Below are 25,459 nucleotides of genomic sequence, written 5' to 3'. Positions count from 1 at the left end.
CCTGTATATATCAATGGGAGTGCAGCATATATGGGAACCCATAACCCATTATGTTTGCAGTAGAGGAAACAAGTTTGGAAACTCTGTAGTAGAAATAATACCCTATGTTCTATCTTCTTTTTCTTTCTTTTTCTTTTTTTTTTTTTGCTAGCTAATATTTTATTTTTATTTATTTTTTGGCCGTGCCACGCAGCATGTGGGATCTTAGTTCCCCAACCAGGGACCGAACCTGTGCCCTTTGCAGTGGAAGCATGAAGTCTTAACCACTGGACCACCAGGGAAGTCCCTGTTTTATCTTCTGATTTCCTATCTAAAAATAAAAACATTTGGGGGGAAAAAACAAATAATTGATCAAAATACATAAGTGAAAATAGTCTCAGGGCATGTCTTTATGCTATTAGCCATCATTCATACTTTGATATAAAGTAATTTATTATTAGATGTGTCTTTTATTTTTTATTAGAAGTTTAACTTTCTTCTGGGACAGCTGGGTTCAGAATTTTGATAATGGGAGAAGGCAGGGTGGTAATTTGGAAGTTTGGCACAGTGGTGCAAGAGACTAGGCTTATTTAGAGGAACAGGATAACTCACTGAGGACCACATAGACATTGCTCTGGATGAACAGGAGAGACCCAGAGAATGCAAGTTAGAAGGTCCCAAGGACAACTCTGAACTGTTCACAGTCTTCATCCTCTCCTTCCTTTGATGCACATTCAATGAATAGGGCACAATCTCAAGAAAACAGAACTCAGGCTCTAGAATACTGGTTCTAAACAACTTTTGTAACATTCTCCCTTAGAAAAGCTCATGGACACAATGGCTTTGCCTACCCAGGAAAAACACAGAACAAAACAAACCAAAAAATGCACTTATGCATATATACCCAGTATAGTTTATCTACAATTTCTGGACTTTCATAGACACTCTGAAGCCAAGACTTAGATTTCATAGTGGTCCATTAACTTCAGGTTAAGGACCCCATGACTGGTTAATATTTGCAGACCATTCCAAAGTTTGTCAAGTATTTTTCATATCATGATGTCATTTAACAACCCAACTCGCCAGGCACCCTGTCATCTTACTCATGAGAAAACAGAACATCAGCCGGTTTTTCAGAGTATATCTTTTATTTCTATCTATATGGAAAAATATCCAGAAGGAAAGTCGAGAACTGGTATCAGTGCTTTTTGCCTCCGGGAAGCAAGTTAAGGGAGAATTCAACTTTCCGTAGTGTTTGTATATTTTCCATGTGTGATGTCACTTTTTAAAAAAAAAGAAAGCTATCAGATCTCCCACTTTCAAACCTGCATTTTTATATCCCTTTCAATAGGCGAAATAATGGGTACACTTAGAAAAGTCAGGTATTTTCAATGTCTTCTGAAAATGAAAACTTTTAATACCATTTATATATCATTTTAAAATCACTTATCCCCTAACACTAGTCAGATAATTTACCGGTAAATAATACATTTTATTTATTTATTTTTTAACATCTTTATTGGAGTATAATTGCTTTACAATGGTGTGTTAGTTTCTGCTTTCTAACAAAGTGAATCAGTTATACATACACATATGTTCCCGTATCTCTCGCGTCTCCCTCCCTCCCACCCTCCCTATCCCACCCCTCTAGGAGGTCACAAACCACAGAGCTGTCTCCTTGTGCTATGCGGCTGCTTCCCGCTAGCTATCGATTTTACGTTTGGTAGTGAACCTAGGGGTAAGACGGGAATAAAGACACAGACCTACTAGAGAATGGACTTGAGGATATGCGGAGGGGGAAGGGTAAGCTGGGACAAAGTGAGAGAGTGGCATGGACATATATACAATAATACATTTTAAAAGTAAATTTCTTTGCAGCATGATGAGACTGTATCTTGCTAATACATGGCACTTATATTTGTAACAATTAAATGTTTTATTGGGTGTCCTTGGCTTTTGACTTGCAAATTAGTTTTCAGTAAAATTACTGGACTGTGGAATTTTATGCCAGATTTTTGGATACATATTTTACTTATTTTTTGGGCTAAAGTAAGTAAAATTTCTCTTCTTCATTCTCCAGTTCCAGGCAGCATTTAGCCACACCTCCCCCACTCCCACATTTTTAAGTATTTCTTCTCTTTGTGTGCTACTAAAATTTTTAGGTAACTAAATAATCAATATCTAGTGTTTGTACATGTTTTTTAAAAATCAAAACCCTGAATCAGGAAATGCTTATTACTTTTCTATTTTGAGGCTTAAAGAAATAAAAAATGGTGGGACATCTATAAACAAATAAGGATGATGAACACCTTGATATGAGACCTTACCATTCAAAATGATTCAAAATAAATTATTGAGTGGTGAGCCGGAAACACTTAAATTCAGCTGTGATCCAACTCCAGTAGGTTTTTTAGTTTCTATTAAACACGAAAGAATCTATTCCATAAAGCAGAAAGCCAAAGCAGAGTAATTATTTTTGGTTTCTGCCTGGACTTTCATTTACTGCTGAAGCTCAATGGCAGATCTGGTGATGCAAAGGTGAACTTCAAGAGGAGCCTTCCACCAGCTTTTCCACAAAGAGAGAGACCATGTTTCAGGTCTAGAACTGCAGTTGTCCAGGTTCCCAAAGTCCTGGCCTAGGAGGGTGAAAGCAACAGCGCATTTGTGCAGCAGCAGTCAGATGATGTGATTCCAGCATTTGTCAACACCATCCAACAATTACTCTGAGTAGATTCATCTTAGTGACTGAGTTGAAGTGAGGGAAAAAAAAAAAGAATGGTGTAGAAAGGTCACTGTTCTCAGGCATGCCAGACCTTCGTGGGAAATCTAAGTTATCTGTGCACAATGTTGGTAGTGAATGAGCTGGGCAGACACCCCAAACATTATAAACCATAAGCCCTACAGAAAACAAAGAGTTTTGGGGCCATGTGTCACACAGACATGTGGTTTGGTTTGTATAAGAACTGAAGTCAGAAATTGTACAGCTGAGTTGTAATACCTGCACCTACTAGCTATCTGAAAGTGAATGAAACACTCTTAAGAATTAGCTCCCTTACTTGAAATTTAAGAATAAGAATTAACCCAGCAGAGCTAGTGAGATTTAAATGTTTCCCATTACCCTCCTTATACCAACACTGGTCATCAAGTTAAAATATGAACTGATCATGTCATTCCCCTGCTCATTAGCCTTCACTGGCTCCCATGAGATAAAAAAAAAACAACCCTCAGCATTGCAATCAATGCCATATCAGCATCGATTCACATATCAGCCCATCCCTCAGCCCCCACATCCTTCTCTCCTCTGCTGCAAAGCATCCCTCCTCTACCTTATCATGCTCAACTCTTTCAACCCTCAGTTTCTCCCCCTGCAATGCCCTTCTCTGGGCAGTAAAATCCTACTCGATCTTCAAAACCCAGACCAAACATTGCCTTTCTTTATTCCAACCCCTCTTCCAACTTTGATGGTCCTTGGAACTTCAACAACACTTTGTTCACCTGCAAGATCACATCTTACTATAATTGCCTGTATCTTTATCCATCTGCCCATTGATCTGTGAGTCCTAGGGCAAGGATGATGTCTTATTTTGTGTTTATATCCCATCACCCAGCTCAGTGCCTTCCAATCTTAAAGCTGCTCAAAAAATTATGTACTCATATATGGAAATGTGAATACATGAAGGTGTTTTTAAACTGGAAAGTGTCATTTTAATGTAGTAATTAGCATTATTAAAGGTGAAGAACCTGAGCAATAAGGAGAATTTGGTCCCAGAGTTTTGTACTTGAAAACAATTTGTATCACAACCCTTCTCAATCTAGATGCCACATGTTTTTCCATGATCCTGCAGAGGAATGGGTGGGTGCACCAGCGGTGAACCCCTTGGAGTTACAAGGCATAACAGCACCCTACCCTTCATTGTGGGACACAGCCGGTCCATGGAACTGTACCTTCATCTGACAGCAAACTGAAGATTCAGGAGGAACATTTCTCAGACTTTCTCCAAATCAAAACTCACGAACCTGTGTACCTCTATGATTTCCTCTCTGCAGCTACTGTTTTCCTCACCTCTCAGTACATGCTGAAGTGTCATTTAACTATGAGGGAAAGAGGCACTGGATTTTGAGACCAGACAGACACAGGTTCGAAATCTAACCCTCCCAATTCATTCCCCGTGTGTGGCCTTGGACGGTGTACTCAGTCTTGCAGAGCCTGTGACCTCACTTCTAAAATGAGAAAAATGCATAACAGGGTGGCTGTGAAAATCAAATGAGAAAAATGTGGAAGAAGGTATTGCAATCTAAAAATGTTTTAGAACTGTAAATTGTTATTCCCATGGCGAGAAGTAGACTTAGCAGCCACAGTTTCCCCTTCTTTTGTTACTTCTTCCCCCAGTTCTCCCTCCTGGATTCTTTTCAGAGGACCCACAGTACAGATATACATCTCACTGGGCTTGGGTCCGCTCCTGCGGAGAGGAGTATTTGCTCGAGCCCCTAGTAAGTCTGATCTACTTTCTTCTCCGCAAAGGAGAACTTCTGCAGGGGAAATAACAGTTTCAGCAGCCACAATGCTTTGTGGTAACAAAGCATTTCTTTGATCTCTTGCCACTATCTGAGTGTTGTTTTGAAAGCTACTTAAGGATGAAAGTATCCTCCAAAAAACCCACTGTCAAAGGAGATTTCAGCTCACCTCAAATTCAACCAACTCTTGAGGTTTTGCATGTGTAAAAATGAGATGGGGACAGCTACATAAGTACTGAACGAGCAAAGAGATGTCAATGTTTTTATTACTGTTTGCAATTGAACTTTGAGTAAAGCTGAAACCAGTTACATACACCTGGAGAGAGGGCATGGTTTTTGATATGACCACGATATTTGATTTGGGAATTTTTAAGTATACAGCGTTGCTAATAGCTCTTAGTTTAAAAAAAAACAAAAAAAAAACGTTGAACTCCAGAATTCACTATTTCCTATGAGAGCTTGAAATGCCAAATACTTGAGTTTACATAAAAATTTGGCTCACAGATGCCTCAGTGAATAGGAAAAGGTATCTCGTGGTGGCTAACAAGAAGTCAGGCACTTTCCTCCTCCTCACAAAGGGCAAAGATAATGCCAGCCCTGAGCGGGTACCCCATCGTACATGGATCACAGCACTAGTAGTATCTTTCTGGTCTCCCTGACTACAGCCTTGCCTCTCTCCAGTTTTTCTCCCACAAGCTATAACAGTGATCTTTCTAAAATGCAAATGTGATCATACAATGGCTTAATCTTTCAGTAGCTCCAAAATGCCTTCAGAATAATGTTGACACTTGTTAGCATGATGAGCTCCTGCCTCCCTGTGGAATCCCATCTCTAACTAAAGCCACACCCCCATCCCATTCACCTCTTCTGTTCCCCATAATCTTCCTGCCTTTCCTTGACCACAGCACAATTCTGTGCCTTTGCACACCCACAAACTTCTGCCTGGAGTGCCTTTAACCATTCTCTTCCCTTGGCAGACCTACACATCCTTCAAGAGTCTGCCAAGATCCAGCTTGTCCAGAAGGTTATCCCTAACCACCCTCTCCCCCGACTGTTGAGGGTGCCCCCACTCTAAGCCTGCCTCTATCACAGCACTTATCTTATTCCGTTATAACCTCATATTGACTTGTCTGTGTTCCGCATTGTCTTGAGGGCTGGGATCAGGCTTATTCATATTCACATCCTCAGCACTTTACATCATCTGGTACCTAACAGGGCAGCACTGAAAGTCTGATAAGTCAGTCAGCCAAACAGCACTACATTGAAAGTTGAAGTTGATTTCTTATCCCAAACATGCCAGGAATTAACTTGGTGTTGGACAAATAGATACAAAATTCAATAAACTCAACTATGTTTATTTATTGAAATCCGATTATGTATATATCCCTCCAGTAAGTCCACATAATTCTTTCTCTCACTGTGGGCCAAGTACTTTACTATCAAGATTTAAATATCGCCACTGACTTTCCTGCCTTGCCTTGTTATCTTAGAATAGATAAAAGACTTTTCAAAATCTAGAGAGCTTCATCTTCCCACAAGTGAGTAACCTCTTTTGAATGTGCAAACTAGCAGTCTTGTTCTTCATTTTTAACTGTGAATGTGACAAAGTCTTCTTTATTAAATAAATTATTGTAATCATTCATTTAAGACATCTGTACTGGAAACCTACTAAGTGCCATTTGCTCCCATGGACCCAGATAAAAGGCATGGGTGGATCTGCCAGTTAAACAAATGAGCTGTAAAACACTCAACAAACATTTTAGGTCCAAGCTACTGATTCAAATATGTTTTGTGAGTGTTGAAAATATAGAGACTTCACATATAAGTAGAAATGTTGAAACCAAAGGCAACAAACAAAATAGAGATAACTACAGCACTACCTCCAAGAAAAGTACTTAGCCCCTTCAAATAGCTCCAGCTAGGATATACATCGTGCGCTGTGACGTGTAACCTTTCAGAGGGATCTGAGGGGAAAAAAATACATGTATGTTGCTTACAATATGAAGGGTTTTCTCTAATACCCCGAAGCCCATATGGCATTTCTGGACCCCAAGTAAAGAACCCCCATATCAACATATTGAGGTTTGTGCCCTCAACATCAGCTAGTCTGATCATTCACATAGAAGCAGCATCTGAGTCTGGGATTGGAGGACAGGGCTCCGTCTCCCTGAGAAGCTCTGAAAGGCTTATTCTTGCCTTGATGGGAAAATCTAAAGACTGAATTTTTCAGGATCAATAAGGGCACCTTGTTGAGTAATTTACAGTAGAACGTGAAAACAAATACTGAAGGGACGTGCCCCAAATAGCACATTCCCCTTGGTGAGACACAAAGGGAAGAGGACTATGGCTAGCTGCACCTAAGGTGGTCTCGTTCTTCCTTTTCTTTGCTTTCTTCCTTCTTCCTTCCCTCCTTCCTCCCTTCTTGCTCATCTCTCTCTTCCTTCCTTCCCTCCTTTCGTTCTTCTTTTCCCTTCCTGTCTTCCTTTCCTTATTTATTTCATTCTCCCACAAATTCCTCTGGATCCTGGGGGACCGCTCCTGCTTTGGAGTTGGTCTGTTCCCAGGCCGTTCATCCTACCTCTGACCTCAGCTTAAGCGTCTCTAGCCAGAGGAGAGAGAAACGGGTGAAAAAAGACATGGGCCTTATTCAGGACTGGGGAGGGCTAGAGTTGGCTACTGGAGGAGGGTGAAGGAAGAATATCTGGCACCGGTGAGGTTACATACATAACACGGAACAGGCTCAAAATGTATGCCAGCAATTTACGAGTCTTCCGTGACTGTTCACACTTTTGCTGTTTTGTTTTCTTTAATCAGTACTTATGTTGGCCACCACAGCTACACGTAGCTGACACAAAATACAGAACACCTTCACGAGACTCACAGACCCTCCGCCTCAGTGCGGTCCCCAGCTCTGCTCAGTGGCCGCCACTCACTATCCTCGGTCCCCCCCTGAAACCACAACAAGGAAACCACAGTACTGGAGACAACTCTGGCCCTTGGGGAAAGGAGGCAGAGGTGCCAACCAGGAGCCCCTGCCGCAGGTTCACTCAGTAGAAGTCAAATATTATGAATTCTGCAGACTCTTCACAGTTGGGGCTTTCTCTAGCTTAAAAGGCCTCAACATGGCTGTTAGTCCATTTATCACTTTCTCCTCATATGGGCTTGAGAGGAAGACGAAAGAGACAGGGGTTCAAATCCAGACTCTGCACTGGTAAGCTGTGTGGCCTTAAGCTAGTTATTTAAAAGCTTTGAATCTCAGTTTTCTCATTTGTAAAATGAGACAAGTATTATCTATGATATAGGATTGTTAGGAGGATTAAGTAAAATATTTAGAAGTAGATCAAAGTACCCCAATAAATATTAATAGATGTTTTCCCAGTATCCTCCAAAGATCACTAAGCACTAGCTTCATATAAACCATTACCTGTTGTTGTTTTTTTGTTTGTTTGTTTTTGAGGTACACAGGCCTCTCACTGTTGTGGTCTCTCCTGTTGCGGAGCACAGGCTCCGGACGCGCAGGCTCAGCAGCCATGGCTCATGGGCCCAGCCGCTCCGCGGCATGTGGGATCCTCCCGGACCGGGGCAGGAACCCGCGTCCCCTGCATCGGCAGGCGGACTCTCAACCACTGCGCCACCAGGGAAGCCCCCATTATCTGTTTTTAACTGATTCAGGATTTTCTTTTTACCTTTTATTTTTTGTAACATTTTACACATGCCGTATTTTAAAAGGCAATATATTTTAGAAGGCAAAAGGTTATATATAACCTTTTGAAAAATAATTGGAGCTATTTTCATAGGAAAAACTGCCAACCACACCTTTTGCCAATAGTTCTTTCCCATTACCAGAAAACACTGAGCCTAACTCAGCATCAACTAGAAACACCCTTTGTTGGGGCACTTGAGGCACCCACAGCTAACGTTCTGTGAGGAACATGCTGGGACTCATGGCCCCTCACTAAAATGTGCCCTCAAACAAAGCAGTATAGACATAAGCTGGAAAAGATGCTGTACACGTTTCACTGTTTCTTGGGGTCCAGCTGACAACAAGTGTTTTCTCACTTTGACTCAGGAGGAAGAGGAAGTAAATGTCTGGCATTTTAGTCCGTTAACAGCTATTTTTGGAACTATTATTACTCCACACAGGACACAATGTTGGCCACTGTAGGAGATGCAAAAATGAGTCAGACCCAGTGTCTTCCCTGAAGAAAACTAAGGGGAAGATAAAAATTCTCATTTAACACAGTTTTTTTGAATGCCTACGATATGCACATCCTCTTCGAGGCCTGGGGATACGGTGGGGGATAAAACAGACAAACTCACGAAGCTCATATTCCTTGAATAAACAAGTAAATTTAATAAACAAGACAATTTCAGGTAATGATAAGTACCAAAAATAAAGAAGGATGATGTATTAGAGTGAGATGTAGATGAGCTTGGGAGAAATAGCTTAGTGAGTTAGAGAAAAAGAAAGTGCAGATGAAGCAAAATGGGTAGAACAGTAGGATAGGGGATTCCAAAGAAGTAGGCAGGCGCCAGATCACGACTCCTTGTAGACTAGGGTCTACATATAAAGGATCAGATAGTAAATATTTTAGGCTTTGCAGGCCATATGGTCTCTATTGCAACTGTTCAAATCTGCCATTGAGACAATATATAAAAGAATGAGTGGGGTTGTGTTCCAATAAAATCTATTTATGGACACTGAAATATGAATTTCATATAATTTTCACAACTTACAATATATTTTGATTTTTTTTCAGTACAAAAACCATTCTTAGCTCATAGGCTATACAAAACAGGTGGTAGGCTGGATCTGGCCCACAGGGTCTCTGTTTGCCAACCCCTGTTGTAGACTATGTTAAGGTGTTTGGATTTTATGAGAAGTGCACTTACAAGGTTTCAATGAAGGAAGGTATTGTGATATTATTTATGTTTTGAAGAGCCTGTTCTGGCTTCAGGAGACTGGGGGCAGGGGAAGTGGGTAGGCACAGAGACAGAGAGACCTTCTAGTTCAGCTCTGAAACTGTCTTAGAAGTTCCAGTATGCAATGATGGTAGCTTGGATGAGGGTGATAATAATGGAGTTTAAAAAAATTAAAAGGAAACAGACTTGAAATATATTGTGCAGGTAGAGTTGAAAATACATTGCATGAGTCATTATAATACAAAATAGAGAGTATTAATGTCAGAAAAAATGACAGATGAAATTACTCTGGGGAATCAGGGAGAATGACCAGGGTTGAAGGAGCATGAGCCTTTCGTTCAAGTAGGTTTTAACAAGAGGAGATGGGAGAGGCATCAGGCTGGAAAGACAACTTGTTTCCCAAGAGTTTGCATGGTGATGAGGAAAGAAATCTGGTCTGAGATAGACTTGACCTCTCTGAACCTCCTGTCCTCATCTGTAAAAGTGGACCATAATATTAAAGTGTAAGCTTCTTAAGGCCAGGGACCATGTCACTTGCCTCTCCATATCCCCACAACCTAGCTGGACAATAATCTAATATCAATTCAATAAATATTTATTGGCCTAGTATATGCTATGGCATATGCTAGCTATTAGGAAATATATATTCATAGCAATTGTCCTCAAAGAGTTTGTAAGATTGAAGAGATAACTGCACTGATAGGTAGCTACTGTGCTACAAAGGGACAGTGTTATATCTCTGAGATACATAACAGGGATGTTAATTTTATCTTCGGAGCAGAGAAGGCTTATGTGCAGAAGTGACATTTACACTGATTCCTGAGGGAAAATGAGGGATAATTACGAAAGTCAGAAAGGAGAAAACATTTCCCGCAAAACAAACAGTATGTGTGGAGAAGAAGCCTGACATGTTTGAAGATCTAAAAATCAGAGAGAGAAAGAGAACATGTGGGTGAAATGAGTCTGAAGCTAGAAGATGGAGAAGGCCCATGTCACCCAGGGCCTTGCAGGCCAGGATACAGATTGAGGATTTTATCCCAGGCTCAATAAGAAGTTATAAGTGAGTTTGGGGTTCACACAGACCTGGCTTTAATTCCCAGTTCTGCCACTTGTTAAATTGGTAGAATTACTGAATGAATGACTTAGCCTATCTTGCAGGAATATTGTGAGAACAAAATGACAAAATTATCTGTGAAAGAACCTGGTCGATTTTCATTAAGTGTTAGTTTTCTTTTCCTGGAACACAGGGAAAATGCAGGGAGTAGGGCAAAACAAGCCTCAGAAATTAGGTTAAATGCCCAGCAAAGAAGTCCTTATTTTGTAGATCAAGGGACCAAAATAGAACTCTGAGGACTGTCCCTCACTCATCAATGTCCACATATAAACCCATTCAATTTGACTCAAGTCAAACCCACTCTATTTGAGACTATACTCCATACTTCTACAAGACAGTGGGGTGGGTGTCCAAAAATCAATATGGCATGAGTCCTTTCCTTAAGTTTAATTAGTTAAGGTTATAAGGAGGAAAATGGGATGTTAAAAGTGGGTATAGTAAATTTACAACAGCTAAGATTTGGAAACAAGCGTAAGTGCCCACGTAAGTGCTTCATGGATGAATGAAGATGTGGTACACACACACACACACACACACACACACACACACGGAATACTACTCAGCCACAAGAAAAGATGAAATCTTGCCATTTGCGACAACATGGATGGACTTTGAGGGTATTATGCTAAGCGAAATAAGTCAGATGGAGAAAGACAAATATTGTATGATTTCACTCATATGTGGAATATGAAAAAATTTTAAATAAAATAAATGAGCAAGACAAACTAAATAAAAACAAATGCATAGATATGGAGAAGAGAACAGTGGTTACCCAAAAGGAAGCAGGGGAAGCGGGGGGAGTGGGGGAGAGCGAAACAGGTAAAGGAGTCAACTGTATGATGACAGATGGAAACTAAATTTTTGGTGGTGAGCACACTGTAGTGTGTACAGAGGTAGAAATATAATGTTATACACATGAAACCTATATAATGTTGTAAACCAATGTTACCTCAATTTTTTTTTTTAAAAAATGGGTAGGAAAATGACCCCCATCCCCAAAGCCAAATGGAGTCACTTTCTCTGAATGAAAGTTGTCATCTGGCAAAAAAGTTGGAATGTTTTTGCTTTTGCCCCTGTGGCTGGTTATTTTAATTCCATGAGGACTCAACAGGATTCAGACAGCTGCAAATTGATCACATATCTTGGACCTTGTGCGTGTAAATCACACAGATCCTGCCCTACTCTGTATCCTTTAGAAAGTAAAATAGCTTGTCAGAGTTCTCTTCCTGCAGACAAGAAGGGCATCACGCTGCTGGAAACGAAACAAAAACAAAAAATCTCAGCATCCCAGAAGCTTCCCAGAGCAGCTCTTACCCCACGGAACAGATTTCAGATGCTGCCTATTCTCAGAGAAGGAGTGTGGGGCGGCGATCCCAGCCTTCAGATCTCTAATTGTCACTTGGTTTTGTCACAGTTGTTCCACTTTATCCATTGCAGCCTTTTAAAAGCTTATACTTCTTTAATGAACAAAAATTATCTGGACAGTTTCTCTTAAGAAGTAATCTAAAACAAGTGAAAATTTACCTGGACATCTTATAACTCAAAGATATGGCAGTGTTCCAAAGAAAAAGGAAAAGTGAGAGGTTTATCTGAGTTAATAACCAATGTTCATATGTTCAGTCCACAGTGTCTTAAAAGTGCCCATTCATAAAACCCAGATAATCATGAAATAAAATATAATAATAATGCGTAATAATAAAATATAATAAAGAATAAAATAATAAGGAAGCCCAGACTGTTCTGTTTAGGCATGGAGCTCTTTCAGGCCATCAGAAGCAGTGGACTGGGATGTTTGCCAAACCTACTGGATGTTAGGTTTCTGTTGGCCAGCCCCTGACTCTGCCATCCTTGTTGCAGTCAAGTCCACAGATGCCTGCCCTACAGGCTGTATGCTGTGCCAATTTCAGGGTCAGCCCTGGCTTGGGCAAGAAGAACTGATGCAGGGGGTCTGAGCACCTGTACTGCCCAGTGCCTGGGTCTTGGCCACTGAACAGACCTCTCAGATGGTGACTGCTTAGTAAATGAACTTTTGCCCCAGATTCCCTCACTGTGCCACTCTTGCCTCCTAAAGGGGCTTATGTACCTCATTTTCATCTCCTGGTAACAGAATGTTACCTAAGGTACATCTGAGAAATCTGCTCCCCTTGGACACTATAACCTGCTAGTCAGGATACATCCACTCTGAGTCTATATGAGCAACCACCTAGCATTTATCCAATGGCATGATGGTAAATGTTGAACAATTGGATCTCTGGGGAAAAAAAGTACACACACATACACACACACACAAGTCTTCTATAAATTCTACTAATAGAAAGGATATGTAGCACACAATTTACAAATAATAATAACATATACCATACACTTTTTTATAAATTCCTCATAGCCTATCAATTCTCCCAAAATGCTTTTGTTTATTTTCATGCAATGAGTGTAGTTACCATGTAAACGTTGGTTGATATTTTCATTTACTTTAAGGAATTAAAACAAAAATGAAACAATACAACTTACAACTTGACTTACAACTTGACTCATCAATGACATTCTTTGTGGAATCAAGTTACAGTTTTCGAGTACTGGAAGACTATTTCCTCAATTGTTTGGTGCTACACGCAATGTAACAGCCACAGAAACTTCTAACTTTAATCTGAATTATTAACATTTTCTCCATCACTTTCTTAAGTCTAGACCAGTGGTCAGCAAATTTCTCCTGCAAAGGGCCAGAGAGTAAATACATTAGGCTTTGTGGACTACATATGGTCTCTGTCACATATTCTTCGTGTGCGTGTGTGCATGTGCACGCGCTTTTACAATCCTTTAAAAATGCAAAAGCCAGACCTCGGGTCGGATTTGGCTTTTGGAATTATAGTTTGCCGATACCTGGTTTAGACAGTCCACAAAATAAAAAATCAAGCCTTGGTCTTCTAGCATTTGCTCATTGCCATACTGCAAATATTCCCACCATGGCCAATTTCAAGCTACCAATGTGATGTCACTAAACAGACTGGGAAGATAAGTGCAGTAGTACATCATAATATGCTATTTCCACCCTACAGATAAAATAGGTATCAATAATCTCAAGAGCATAATTACTAGTAAAATGCAGTAAATTAGGGAGTCATGAGTTTTGAGTATTTACTGTCTTTTGCTTTAACACAACTTATTTAACTTTAAGTTCATACAATTTAATTTTTAATAATGGCTGTGTTTTAACAACCAGCTGGCAAAATTCCTAAAATTTTAACAATCAGCTCTTGCGAGCCATATGGGTCAACTCCAGCACCCGCTGGATTTATCCCATCTAAATGTGGATAGAGCCAAGCTCTGGCTTTCTCCTTCTCCCACTTTGTGCTGCCTCTAAAAGCTGCCCTATTATGCCACCTAATCTTAGATGTGACATGATGAGGGGATTTTGCACTTTGTACTCTGTGATAAATCTGAGACCTTCCCAACTCGTAATGTTCTAGGAAAACCAGTAGGTGAATCTACTAAGGAAAGAGATCCTATAAACGCAAAGAAAAAAGTGATTTCTATATGATCTGGGGCTTGGGGATTACCTATACTTCCGATAACTCCACTAGTGCAGATCATTCAGACTTTCTCATACCCAAATTGCAGAAATTACTGAAGGAATTTTTGTTTAAAGTCACCCCTGGTTAAGAGACCAAAAAAGTACAAAGGTGAAGCTACGTGAATATCACTGAAGACATTAGGCTGGCAGCAGCTGGGTCTCTAGAAGACTGGTATTCTTTCAACAAACACTTCATGCCAAGCTTGGAAAAAGAGAAAGAACTCTCAGCAGTAGTAAGAATCACAAAAATTATAGTATTGTTTATTTAGAAAGCAAAGACGATCAAGAGAAAGAATAAATTCCACCATAACAGGAGAGCCATTAGGAGATAAATAAAGAAGCAAATAGATCAGACTGTGGAGCTGACTTTTTTGCTGTTACTTGTAGTATTATGTACTTTTCAAAAACCTGAACATTTAGAATCATGTCTGTATCTGTAGGTAGCTCTGTAATATGGCAGGCAAAACTAAGACAATACACAATATACATAGGTAGGGGCATATTACTTTTGTAGATGGCAGAAACTGACAATAAATAAATGAATATAGCCTTCCAATTCCAACTGTGCTTTTAATCTTCTAGAAGTAGTAGGTGCAGGAAGGATTTACTAGTGTCCAAAAAAAAAAAAAAAAAAAAGTCTTTTGCCCTTAATTTAAATCATTGTTGTTCTAGGGAAATTTAATTTGGGAAAAAAAAATGTTTTTCTAATTAACTGGAAGACTGTGTGCTATGCAAACAATAAAGATTCTTGTTTGAAAGTAATGCATGCCCCTACTCCTAGAACTACCAAGGGAATTTAAAATAAAAAATGCAAGCGGCTCCAACCTCGTGTTTTGCCAGAGCTAAACAGAATTCCCAGATCCAGAGTTTTCACACGTCATTTCCCAATTTAAAACCCACAAGTGTTGAGTGGGTTCATGCTTCAGCAAGACACATCTTCTCATCTCTAGGAATGACTGCATTTGATCTTTTTCTGGGTTTCTCGGCACATCCCTCTCTCCCTCTTTCTACTTGTTGTGCTATGGTTGGCCTGAAAGGTTAGAAACTGCACAATTAGATGGATCGGGGAAGATTTCATAATGCTCTGGTGCTGGGCTGGGCAGTCGAGCCAAATTCCATTCATTAGCTAAGGAGCCGGGGTGAGTGTGGCCAGTAAAAATGCTGTTTTGGTTCCATAGAAGTGCTGATAGGGAACAGGAAATAAAATTTTATTTTGGGGGGTCCTTAGAGGCAGTATGGACAAGTGAGGAGTCTGGGATGCTGGGAATCTGGAAGCCAGGAATTAATCTCCATCTTAACTACTTACTGGGCAGCTCAAGCAACTTCCGTTCTCTTTTGACTGTATTTTTTCTAACACTGTTTTCTTATTCTTTAAGTAACAGCATCAGATTTCTGTCTACCTTATTCTTCAAGCATTCCAAAGTCATGAATCAAGTATTCAATTCACGCAACATAAACTGAGCCACCTACACTGTGCTAGGTGCTGTGATAGATGCTTTGGAAACTGGTATTAATACAACTTGGTTCATGCTCTCAAAGAGCTTATAGACTAAAGAGGAGACAGATCTCTTAAATACAAAACAATAAAGCAAGTGCAATGTAAGAGACATATTAAAATTACTATGGGAAAGCTGGCAAAGGAGCTTCCCTTGGAAAGCCAAGAAAAGCTATGGAAAGGAAGGATCCTTGAACCAGGGGTTTGAATGAAGGGGTAGAAGATTTTGAGGAAGGAGAGCATATTATAAGAGAAAACAGCATAAGCAATGGGTCTGAGGTCGAGTGACCAGTGAGGCTCAAGTGGAAAGCTTGAGTAGGGCCTGGGCAAGAGGCAGGAGGATAACTTTTACAGTCTGTCCTCCTGGTGTGTGAAGAGGATAAAACAACTCTAGACTTTGAGGCATTTGAGATTCGAGGGAGAACCTGGACAATAGCAGTTTTTAGATTTTTTTTTTAATCAACTGAATAGAAATTAGATATTGCTGCAACGTTATCTCTTTATGCCTTTCCTTTTGCACAGTCTTCACCTCTCAAAAAGCTGGCCTGAAGAGTGTTATCACTCTGCAGTTACACTGAAGAGTGTTATAACTCTTCAGGGTTTGTTAATCACACAGTCCACACCATGAGGCTTGAAATTTACCTGCACTTTGACTAAGTTCTCAGCTTGTGTGCCCTAACACTTCCAGTTATGAATTTTCTACTCTTCTCACTGATTCTGGGACATTCCTCCTCACATTATAGACTTCAGATGACGAGGGGAAACCTCCTGGAGCTCTGTTTTCTTCTTAAGCTTGGTCTGTGGTTTATAACAGCTGCCATCAGGAAAATGGTGATGGTTCAGGTAGAAACTCTCTTGCCCAACTGCTCTACATTTCTAAAGCTTAGATAAAAATGAAATACTTGTTAAAATAACAGAACTTCACATTTAAAATATTCATAGCTATTTGATACACATAGAGTGAATCACAGTTTGAGCCAGAGCCAATTTTTAAGAAATACTAACACCTAGGTTTTGTCTGGTACCTTTCTTACTAACGTTCAACTGCTATGAGCCACTGCATGATTGAACCCTGCTTCTATTTCCCAGACCTAAGTAGAAACAGTTGCCCTGATCTTTATCTTATAACTGTAAGTCTTATATAGTTTTAAACTTCATATACATGGCTCCAACCTTTCAGGGATTTAGAGCAGACTTATAAGTGATTTTTCTCATGGCTTTAATATTAAGTCTTTAAACTACCTACACATAACTTTCCAGAGAGACCATGCTAAGTTGCCTTCTTAGAATTCCCAGTTGGCTCTCAAAGTGATTCCGGCTCATTCTATTTCCAGAAGTGAGCAGAAGCTCCTTTCTTTATGTCAAGAGTCCATCAACCCAAGGAAGTACACAGAGGGAAAAAACTATAGGTTGCCCCAGAATAGACTGGCCATTCCAACATGGAGAATTTTTTTCCTTCCATGTAGATCTTCTCTTTCTCTAGACCCTTCCCCCTTTGAAACCTCGACATATTATAAGATCTAATTAGACTTAAATGGTTAAAACTGTCTATTAACTCCTAAAGAAGAACACACCTCCCTACAAACCTGCTTCTATTTGTTTTTGTTGTTGTTGTTGTTTTTGAAGAAGCCAGGCCCTCTTTTCCACCTGAAACATGTTTTGTAGAACTATTTCAATAGAACATGACAGGGGCTTCCCTGGTGGCGGAGTGGTTGACAGTCCGCCTGCCAATGCAGGCGGGTTCGTGCCCCTGTCCAGGAGGATCCCGCATGCCGCGGAGCGGCTGGGCCCGTGAGCCATGGCCGCTGAGCCTGCGCGTCCGGAGCCTGTGCTCCGCAACGGGAGAGGCCACAGCAGTGAGAGGCCCACGTACCGCAAAAAAAAAAAAAAAAAAAAAAAAAAAAAAAGAACATGACAGCTTTCATTCAAAAAGAAATTGTTGTTTCTTCAGAAATTTTAAAGATTGCATCTTTGAGCAACTTTTCTTTAATCATTTCTCAAATAATCTGGTCTTGTTCCCACTAATCCCTAGCTCTTCTTTTGAGATGTACCCTGAATCCTTAGCCTGAAATCAGAAGCTCTTGATCCTCAGTCTTGGGCTTGGGGCTTCACCACATCAGTGAACCATGCATGTCTCAATGGCAACCAAAGATATTTTTGTTTCTAGAATTTTCCTATATTCTTTGTTCTTTCTAGATGTCCTTGCACATGTGCTACTAATTTTCATTTTGTTTGTGATAATTCCCTCAACGACTGCTCTTTTTTCTTTAGCTTAAAATAATATGCAACACTATTCTCTGATTACAAACCCTCTCTAATTTGACCTTAAGAAACTTGGCTTTTTCAAGAGCTAGTAGCTCATAGGCATAATAAAACAACTGGGGAAAGAAGTATACATACATACCTATATATATATAACACATATATTAAAATACATACATATATATGTTTCAGAATATGTATTTATAATAAGGTATAGGCTTGATTTGAGAGTAAACATACAACCTTAATCATTTGATTCTAATTAGATTTTACAATATGCCTAAGAGCTTCAAAGGGCAAGAGTCTGGAGAAGGAGAAGATTCACATGGAAGAAAAATATCTCCATGTTGGAAAAGCAGTCTATTCTGGATGTGTGTGTGTACATATGTATATGCATACAATAAAACAAATATATATGTATTTGATGTGTACAATATTTAGTAAGCGTTTTCTGTGCACCAAGCACACAGATCCAAGTGTGGATCTAGAGAGGGAAGAAATGACTAACACTTTTCTTATTCTCAAATTTCTCACAATCTAACGAGAAAAGGAAGCATAATATATGTGTAATAAATCTTGTTTTTATATAAATTAAGGACTTTGGGAACACAGAAAAGATGCATTTAATCAATTATTCCTGAGGAATTCAGAGCATTAGTAGGGTTTTGACAAGCAAAGGTTGGAAGATGAACACAAGACAGAGGCATACAAATGCACAGAATGATAAGCAGGTGACAAGGACTTTGCTTTGGGAAATGGCAGGACATGAGGATAGTAGAGTAAGGCTGGGACTACATTATGAAGGTCTTTGAATGCCTTGTTAGGGTTTAACTTTACTTTGGAAATCAACTGGACACTATGAAAAGATTTTATGAGGAGAAACTAAACAATCAGATCTGCATTTTAAAACTATAATTCGGGCTATAGTAAGAAGATTGTATATAAGGATAAGGAGATGAACAGAAAAATCAATTAGAGTTTATCAATTAGGCCTACAAAAAAATCAATTGCAGAGCTCATGCTCAGAATTATAAGGGTCTGCTCTAGAATAGCTTCAGTGTGAGGAGGAGAGGGAAATTTCTGGGAGACATTTAAAAATAGAACCTACTGGGTTTAGTAATCAACTGGTTGTGAGGAATTGGGGAAAAAGAGGAAGCAGGATGCACTGAGTTTTGGGGTTGGTTGACTGGACGTGTGGCAGTGCTAAATGAGCTAAAATTAAGAAAAAAAGAGGAGAAACATATTTTGGTAAGGAAAAGTACTTAATGGAGTACTTCCACTCAAGTGGAGTGGGGACACTCAGGTGGAAATTTACAGAAAGAAGTCAGAGCTCCAGAGAGAAGCTAAACCTAGAATTACAGTTTTAAGAGTCATTGTTGGAGCCATAAAAGTGGATAAGGTCACTACCTGGGACAAGCATGAATGAAAAAGGAGCCAAACCCTCAAGGAACAACACATCAAAGGACAAAGAAAGGGAGGAACCAGGGAGAGCCTGAAAAGAGGGAATCAGGAGGCAGAAGAAGCAGAAGACAGGGTGCAACCGAAACCAAGGGGAAAGAAGGTTGCAAAACACGGGGGGAGGCCAAAGTGGCAGGATTTCCCAAGAAGAGGCTGTTGTGGATGATCAAAGCACTAGGAATTTTAGGAGCGCAATTTCAAGAGAGTGAGGATAGCAAGCTAGATTCCCAGGAGCATAATGAAGAGAAGCAGAGGAGGCAGGGGCAGCAACTCTGAACAGAGGGATTGTGTGACTCTAGGGGAACAGCAGGATTTAGAGATGGTTTGGCTTAATTTTGAAGTATTTAAGTGTCATAGAGAATATAATTTAAATCTTAAGGCCTATAGCTTGTCATCATGAGGTTTAGAACATGCAGGCCTTGTCTTCCATGTGACTGAAGCTCCTGCTTCATTTAGGATTGCCTCAAATCCTGCCATGTGTAAACGGTCACTTAAGACCCTTTTTACTGATGATGTACAATTTCTCTCTCCTGATCACGGTTTTTTCAACCAGAGGAAAATGTTATGAAAGAGCGTGTCTCACAGTAAAATGGGGTGTTACAATTTGGGTGTTAAGATTTAACTGTGAATGAACACCCACTTTGGGGACGTCAGGTGTGTGGGGACCACCAAAGAGATCAGTCACAAATCCCAAATTCTCCAGCTGAAAAGAAGCCTAATGAAAAAGCCTGGAAGGCAATATCAGGGAGGAGAATGAAAGCCAGGGGAGCAGCATACGACACACTAAAGGAAGAGGGTGATTCCAGAAGGAAAAGGAGTCAAATTATGTGGAAGGAAATGAAAGGAGGCTTCTTCATTTGGGATGAGAATGCCCCTGGGAGCTCGAAGTAGCACTCTCAGCAAAATGGTGAAACAGAAACCAGACGTGGGGAACAAACAGAAGGTAATATCCTAATGAGCCCTTCACTTCTTACATGAAGTAAATAACATCTTCTATATACAATGAACTTTTATATATAATGTGCCTGCACACGTGTGTCTATATACATATATACATACATACACATTAAGGTATATTATTCACTGTTGAATGATTACTTTATTCCCCGCCTCTGTTTTAAAAAATAATGGTGAACTTGGAAACTGACTTATGCCGAGGAGAATTGTTAGATGTGCCAATACAGGGAAAGGAGGGTAAACTTACTGTTTTTGAGAGAGATTATATGCTAGAGTTTCTATGATGCTTCTTGGTAGATGACTATTCTCTCTCTCTTTCTTTTTCTCTTTCCCTCCCTCCCTCCCCCTCTTCCCCCCTCCCCTTTCCATCCAGTGGAATGGAGCACGTCTAAAGACTTTTGTCCTTTGGCTGGAGAAATCATCATGGAAAACCTGCAGACCCTGAGATGCACAATCACAGGACTCACAATGGTAAACACCATTAGACTTCCCATTCCCCTACCCCTGATGCTTGTGCTGGGATATTCATACATCCCAGCAACAGCCAACGCCCAGTCCTCTGGCAACAACTGCCACTCGTTAAGCGTGCTATGTCTGGTACCCATAATCTGAACCCCACAAAGGAGTAAGCAGACAGCATGAACCACTTTGTAAGCTGCCATGTTCTACAGAGATCAGAAAAAGACTGGCCTCATGCAAGCCTTGAAAGCTGCTGCTTTCTGGATCGCAGGCTAATCTTTGGGGAGGGATCAAAGGCTCTATGAGATCCAATTTTGACTCCCTGTCTGATGGTAAAAATAATAGCTTCATCTAACCCTCATCCCCACAGCCTCAGTTGAGATCAGTCATCAATTGGAGTCACACAATTTCCTGAGAGAAACCCTTTTCCCTTGATTAAAAAAAAAAAAAAAAATCTGCCCAAATGTGCTTTCACAGAAAAGAAACTATATGTGGTGGCACTACATTTCTCAGTAACCTGAACCAATTTAAACTGTGAATGAAAAACTGGAAGACTGTGCTTATTTGTTTAACCAATCTAAATTTAAGTGTTAATTATTTATAGAACTATAAACCATATAAGCATATGAAATGCAGAAAATAAAAACACCTAACAAATCAGTCCAGACTGGAACAAACCCTACATTTCCTCAAACAATTAAATGCAACAGAACTGGATCATCAAAATCTTTTCAACTGAAAAAGATTTTAAGTAAACTTAAATTAAACCTGTACCTTTTTATCCAATTCAAATAATTAATATCTTAGGACCTTCATATGTGAGAGGTAAAAGGAGAATTTTCTTGTTGTTTTTCTAAAAGGTTAGTCAATTAAAACAGTTATCTGTAAAGCGTAATCCTGAAGCCCAGAATTAAAAATCTGTGTTAGGTTGCACCTCTTCAAGTTTGAACCAGCTTATTCTAACAGAATTCTTGGTGGTTGGGTCACCAGCACAGAATCTTAACTTTTAGTCTTACTTACACATATACACCAGGGGCCAAAACCGTGGATTAGCAGAACAAACAAACCCCTGAATGGGTGGCCCCTACAGATGCTATTGTCATCTGATTCCCAACCCTATAGCTCACATGATGGAAGAGGGGCAGAGAGAACCCGAGGGAATTTCCGCTGCTTAAAAGAAAGAGTGATATGGTGATAAAAATGGAAAACTCTCCATAGAGAGGTTCTCTAATATTTGAACTAATTTTTTACAGGGATTAAGTTTTTGCAGTTGGTCATCCAATGAGAGCAACACAGACACTATCCTAATCACATAAAAGCCTAGAAGTAGATTTACACTTCAGAGAATCCCCATATCCTTGAGGTACCTAGAAACCCATTTTTAATGTTATAAAAATCAAGTTTACGATATGGTAGGGCCAATACGATTAAATCCCTAGCAAAGGCTCTACAACGATTGCTATTTTTTTTTAACTTCAAACACCACTTTACAAATTTTGCAAGCAATGCTTTAACAAGTGCTGACTCCTAAAATACCCCTTTGGGTTCATCAGAAAAAAAAAATTCCTCAAAGCAAAAATATAAAAGCATAAAACATTTTAAAATATTATAAGCAAACAAAAAACAACTCCTTAATTCTTTTTTTTAAATTGAAGTATAGTTTATTTATAATGTTATATTAATTTTGGATGTAGAATGTAGTAATCCAATATTTTTATAGATTATACTCCACTTAAAGTTATTAGAAAATATTGGCTATATTCCCTGTATTATACATTATATCCTTGTATCTTATTTATTTTTTACCTGGTAGTTTGTACCTCTTAATTCTCTTCTACTATCTTGCCCCTCCCCTCTGGTCACCACTAGTTTGTTCTCTACATCCTGAGTCTGTTTCTTTTTTGTTACATTCCCTAGTTTGTTTGTTTTATTTTTCAGACTCCACATGTAAGTGATATCATACAGTATTTGTCTTTGTCTGACTTATTTCACTAAGCATAATAACCCTCCAGGCCCACCCATGTTGTTGCAAGTGGCAAAATTTCACTCTTTTTTAGGGCTAAGTAATAATCCATTGTGTGTGTGTGTGTGTGTGTGTGTGTGTGTGTGTGTGTGTGTGTAATCACATCTTCTTTATCCATTCATCTGTTAATGGACACTTAGTTTGCTTCCATACCTTGGTTATTGTAAATTATGCTGCTATGAACACTGGGGTGCATATATCTTTTCAAATTGGTGTTTTGTTTTCTTTGGATAAATACCCAGGAGTGGAATTGCTGGATCACATGGCAGCAGGTCTATTATGTTTTTGAGGAGCCTCCATACAGCCACAACTCCTTAATTCTTAATGTCATAAAACAGTAAAGCATATAAACCATTGTCTTAATAATGGTTTTAAAACTGAAGTAGCATCAAAGAACTAATTTTTAAAATGTCTGAATAACTGAGTAAAGGATATTTATTGCAGCATTATTTATTTAGCATAAAATGTGGAAACAATCTAAATGTCCACTAACGAGGGATTGGTTAAATAAATGACTGTGTTTACCCAAAGTGAAGTACTATACAACTACTAAAAGAATGAAGCAGATCTCTAATTATTAATCTGAAAAGATGTTCATTACAACTTGTTGATCTTGTAAAGCAAGTTGATCAGCTAGAAAAAGGTGATAGTAGTTGCCACTGGGGAGGAGAAAATAAGGAAAAAGAGGTAAAGGTGAGAAACTGCAGGTTTTGGTAAACCTTACAGAACTATGACTTAAAAATTGGTGTATAATGGTTTGGGGAAGGTCAGGAAAAGCAACTATGATATTCCAATTTTGAAAAAAGAAAGCACAAAGAAACTAAGAGGGCACCCCAAATATGTTTATTATCATGTAAAAACATAATAGTCAAGAAAAGCTAGAAAGTTAAAGTATGGGTAGTGGGATGAACAAGTTCATCAGACACAGAATAAAGCTTCTAGGGTAAAACTGACTAAATAAAATTCCCAACCCATCATTCTCTCTATTTCGATACTTTGCAGGGCCAACAGTATTTTGTTCAAGTCTCGGCTTATAACATGAAAGGATGGGGACCTGCTCAGACCACGACACCAGCATGTGCCTCTCCTTCTAGTAGGTGGTGGCTGTGAACTCTCTCAAGCCTGGCCAGACTCCAACTCCAATTCCATCCTCAGGATGCCATTGCCATTCCCTCTCCCCACTGCTTGGGACTAATAAGATGTCCTCAGAGTAGCATCTGGCCACATAATGAATGATTCCTCTGCAGAAATGTTCCCCTGGGAAGCAACTCAGTGGAATGAAAGAAGAGGGAATTTGGAACCAGCAAGACTGAATTTGATACCCATTATACCTTTTATTAGCTGTGTGACTTTCAAAATTTACTTAAAGTCTCTGAGTCTCAATTCAACATCTGTAGAATGGGTCCGATCATACCCTTCACAGGGCTTTTGTGGAGATGTACTGAAATGGCACAGTAGGACTGGCTGGCCCAGAGTACACGCGGTCCATTTTAGACCTCACCTCCCCTTCTTCACCAAAAGTCTAGCAAATCTTACTTACATTCTGTCAGAAGAAGAGCTTTCTTATTAACAGGCACTCTGATACACTCTGCCACAAACAGAAATCTATAATATTTATTATGGTGGCTGAAAAACCCAGCAAAGCCCCTTCTAATTATCTTAAACTTAATAATTTATGTCTGGTGTATTTGGCAATTCTCTATTAACCAGAAAATTTAATTAACAAGAAGAACATCTCCAGACATACTACATGATAGAGTTTTCTGCATAATGAACCTATTGTTCTGAATTATATTTTACTTTAAAAATCTTCACTAATGGGATCATTTAAAATGGTATCATACACTTCTTGTGAAAGTGCAAACTGCTCCATCCTTTGTGGAACACAATGTACCATATTATATCAGCTGCTATAAGAACATTCGTTTCTTTTTCCCTATAATTATACATCTAAGAATCTAACCTAAAGAAACAGATGCAGACACACAATCATGAACAAATATGTGCACTGCAGCAATATATTGATATAGTGAAATATCACGTGTGGTGGGGAGAACAAATATCCAATATTAACTCTGCGGTTAAATAAAGTATGATATACATAGATCCATACTATAGAATAAAATGCAACCCCTAAAAATGGTGTTTTAAGAAATGATCCATTGTATAGAAGAAATTCTTATAAGTTTTATGTAAACAAACATCATAATTTTTTTCATATAACATTTAAACTGTGAGTTTGACTATAATTAGGTAGGTGTGTCTGCATATAACTATTAAAATTTAACAGCAGATATTTGGGTTATGAGATTATGGGCTCTTTAGTTTCCTATTTTATATATTTTTGTATTTTTCAAGTATTATAATAACCCTTTGCCCAGGAAAAACCATGAATCAGGTGGTATGTTATGGGCTTTCACATTCAGTGTCTCACTTAATCCTGACAATAGTCATTGTTCCCATCTTGTGGCTAAGCATCATATTATCATCTGTATCACCATCAACAGCAGAGCTAACATTGATAAAACTCATTATATGCTGCATGTTAATCTAAGAACTTTACACAGATTAACTCAATCTTCATAACAGACCTGTTAAGGTTTGTTATGAAGATTGAGGTGATTTTTATTATTTTACTGATGAGGGAACTATTAATATTGAGGTACATACACGCATACATACAGCCCAACAACAGAAAATTAG

The 25,459-nt window shown here is 39.2% G+C and overlaps 1 protein-coding gene across 1 annotated transcript in view; it reads left to right on the top strand.

Annotated features, from left to right (window-relative positions):
* The window catches only part of ANKFN1 (ankyrin repeat and fibronectin type III domain containing 1), a 263,593-nt gene that overhangs the window by 171,454 nt on the left and 66,680 nt on the right, over positions 1-25,459 (top strand). Inside the window, exons 7-8 of the mRNA XM_030881631.2 lie at positions 20,648-20,745; positions 23,759-23,849. Coding sequence (XP_030737491.2) covers positions 20,648-20,745; positions 23,759-23,849 — 189 coding nt within the window. The remainder of the gene's footprint in view (positions 1-20,647; positions 20,746-23,758; positions 23,850-25,459) is intronic.

This window comes from Globicephala melas, chromosome 20 (assembly GCF_963455315.2).
Source record: "Globicephala melas chromosome 20, mGloMel1.2, whole genome shotgun sequence".
Lineage (NCBI taxonomy): Eukaryota > Metazoa > Chordata > Mammalia > Artiodactyla > Delphinidae > Globicephala > Globicephala melas.
This window is presented reverse-complemented; position numbering and strand designations above follow the sequence as displayed.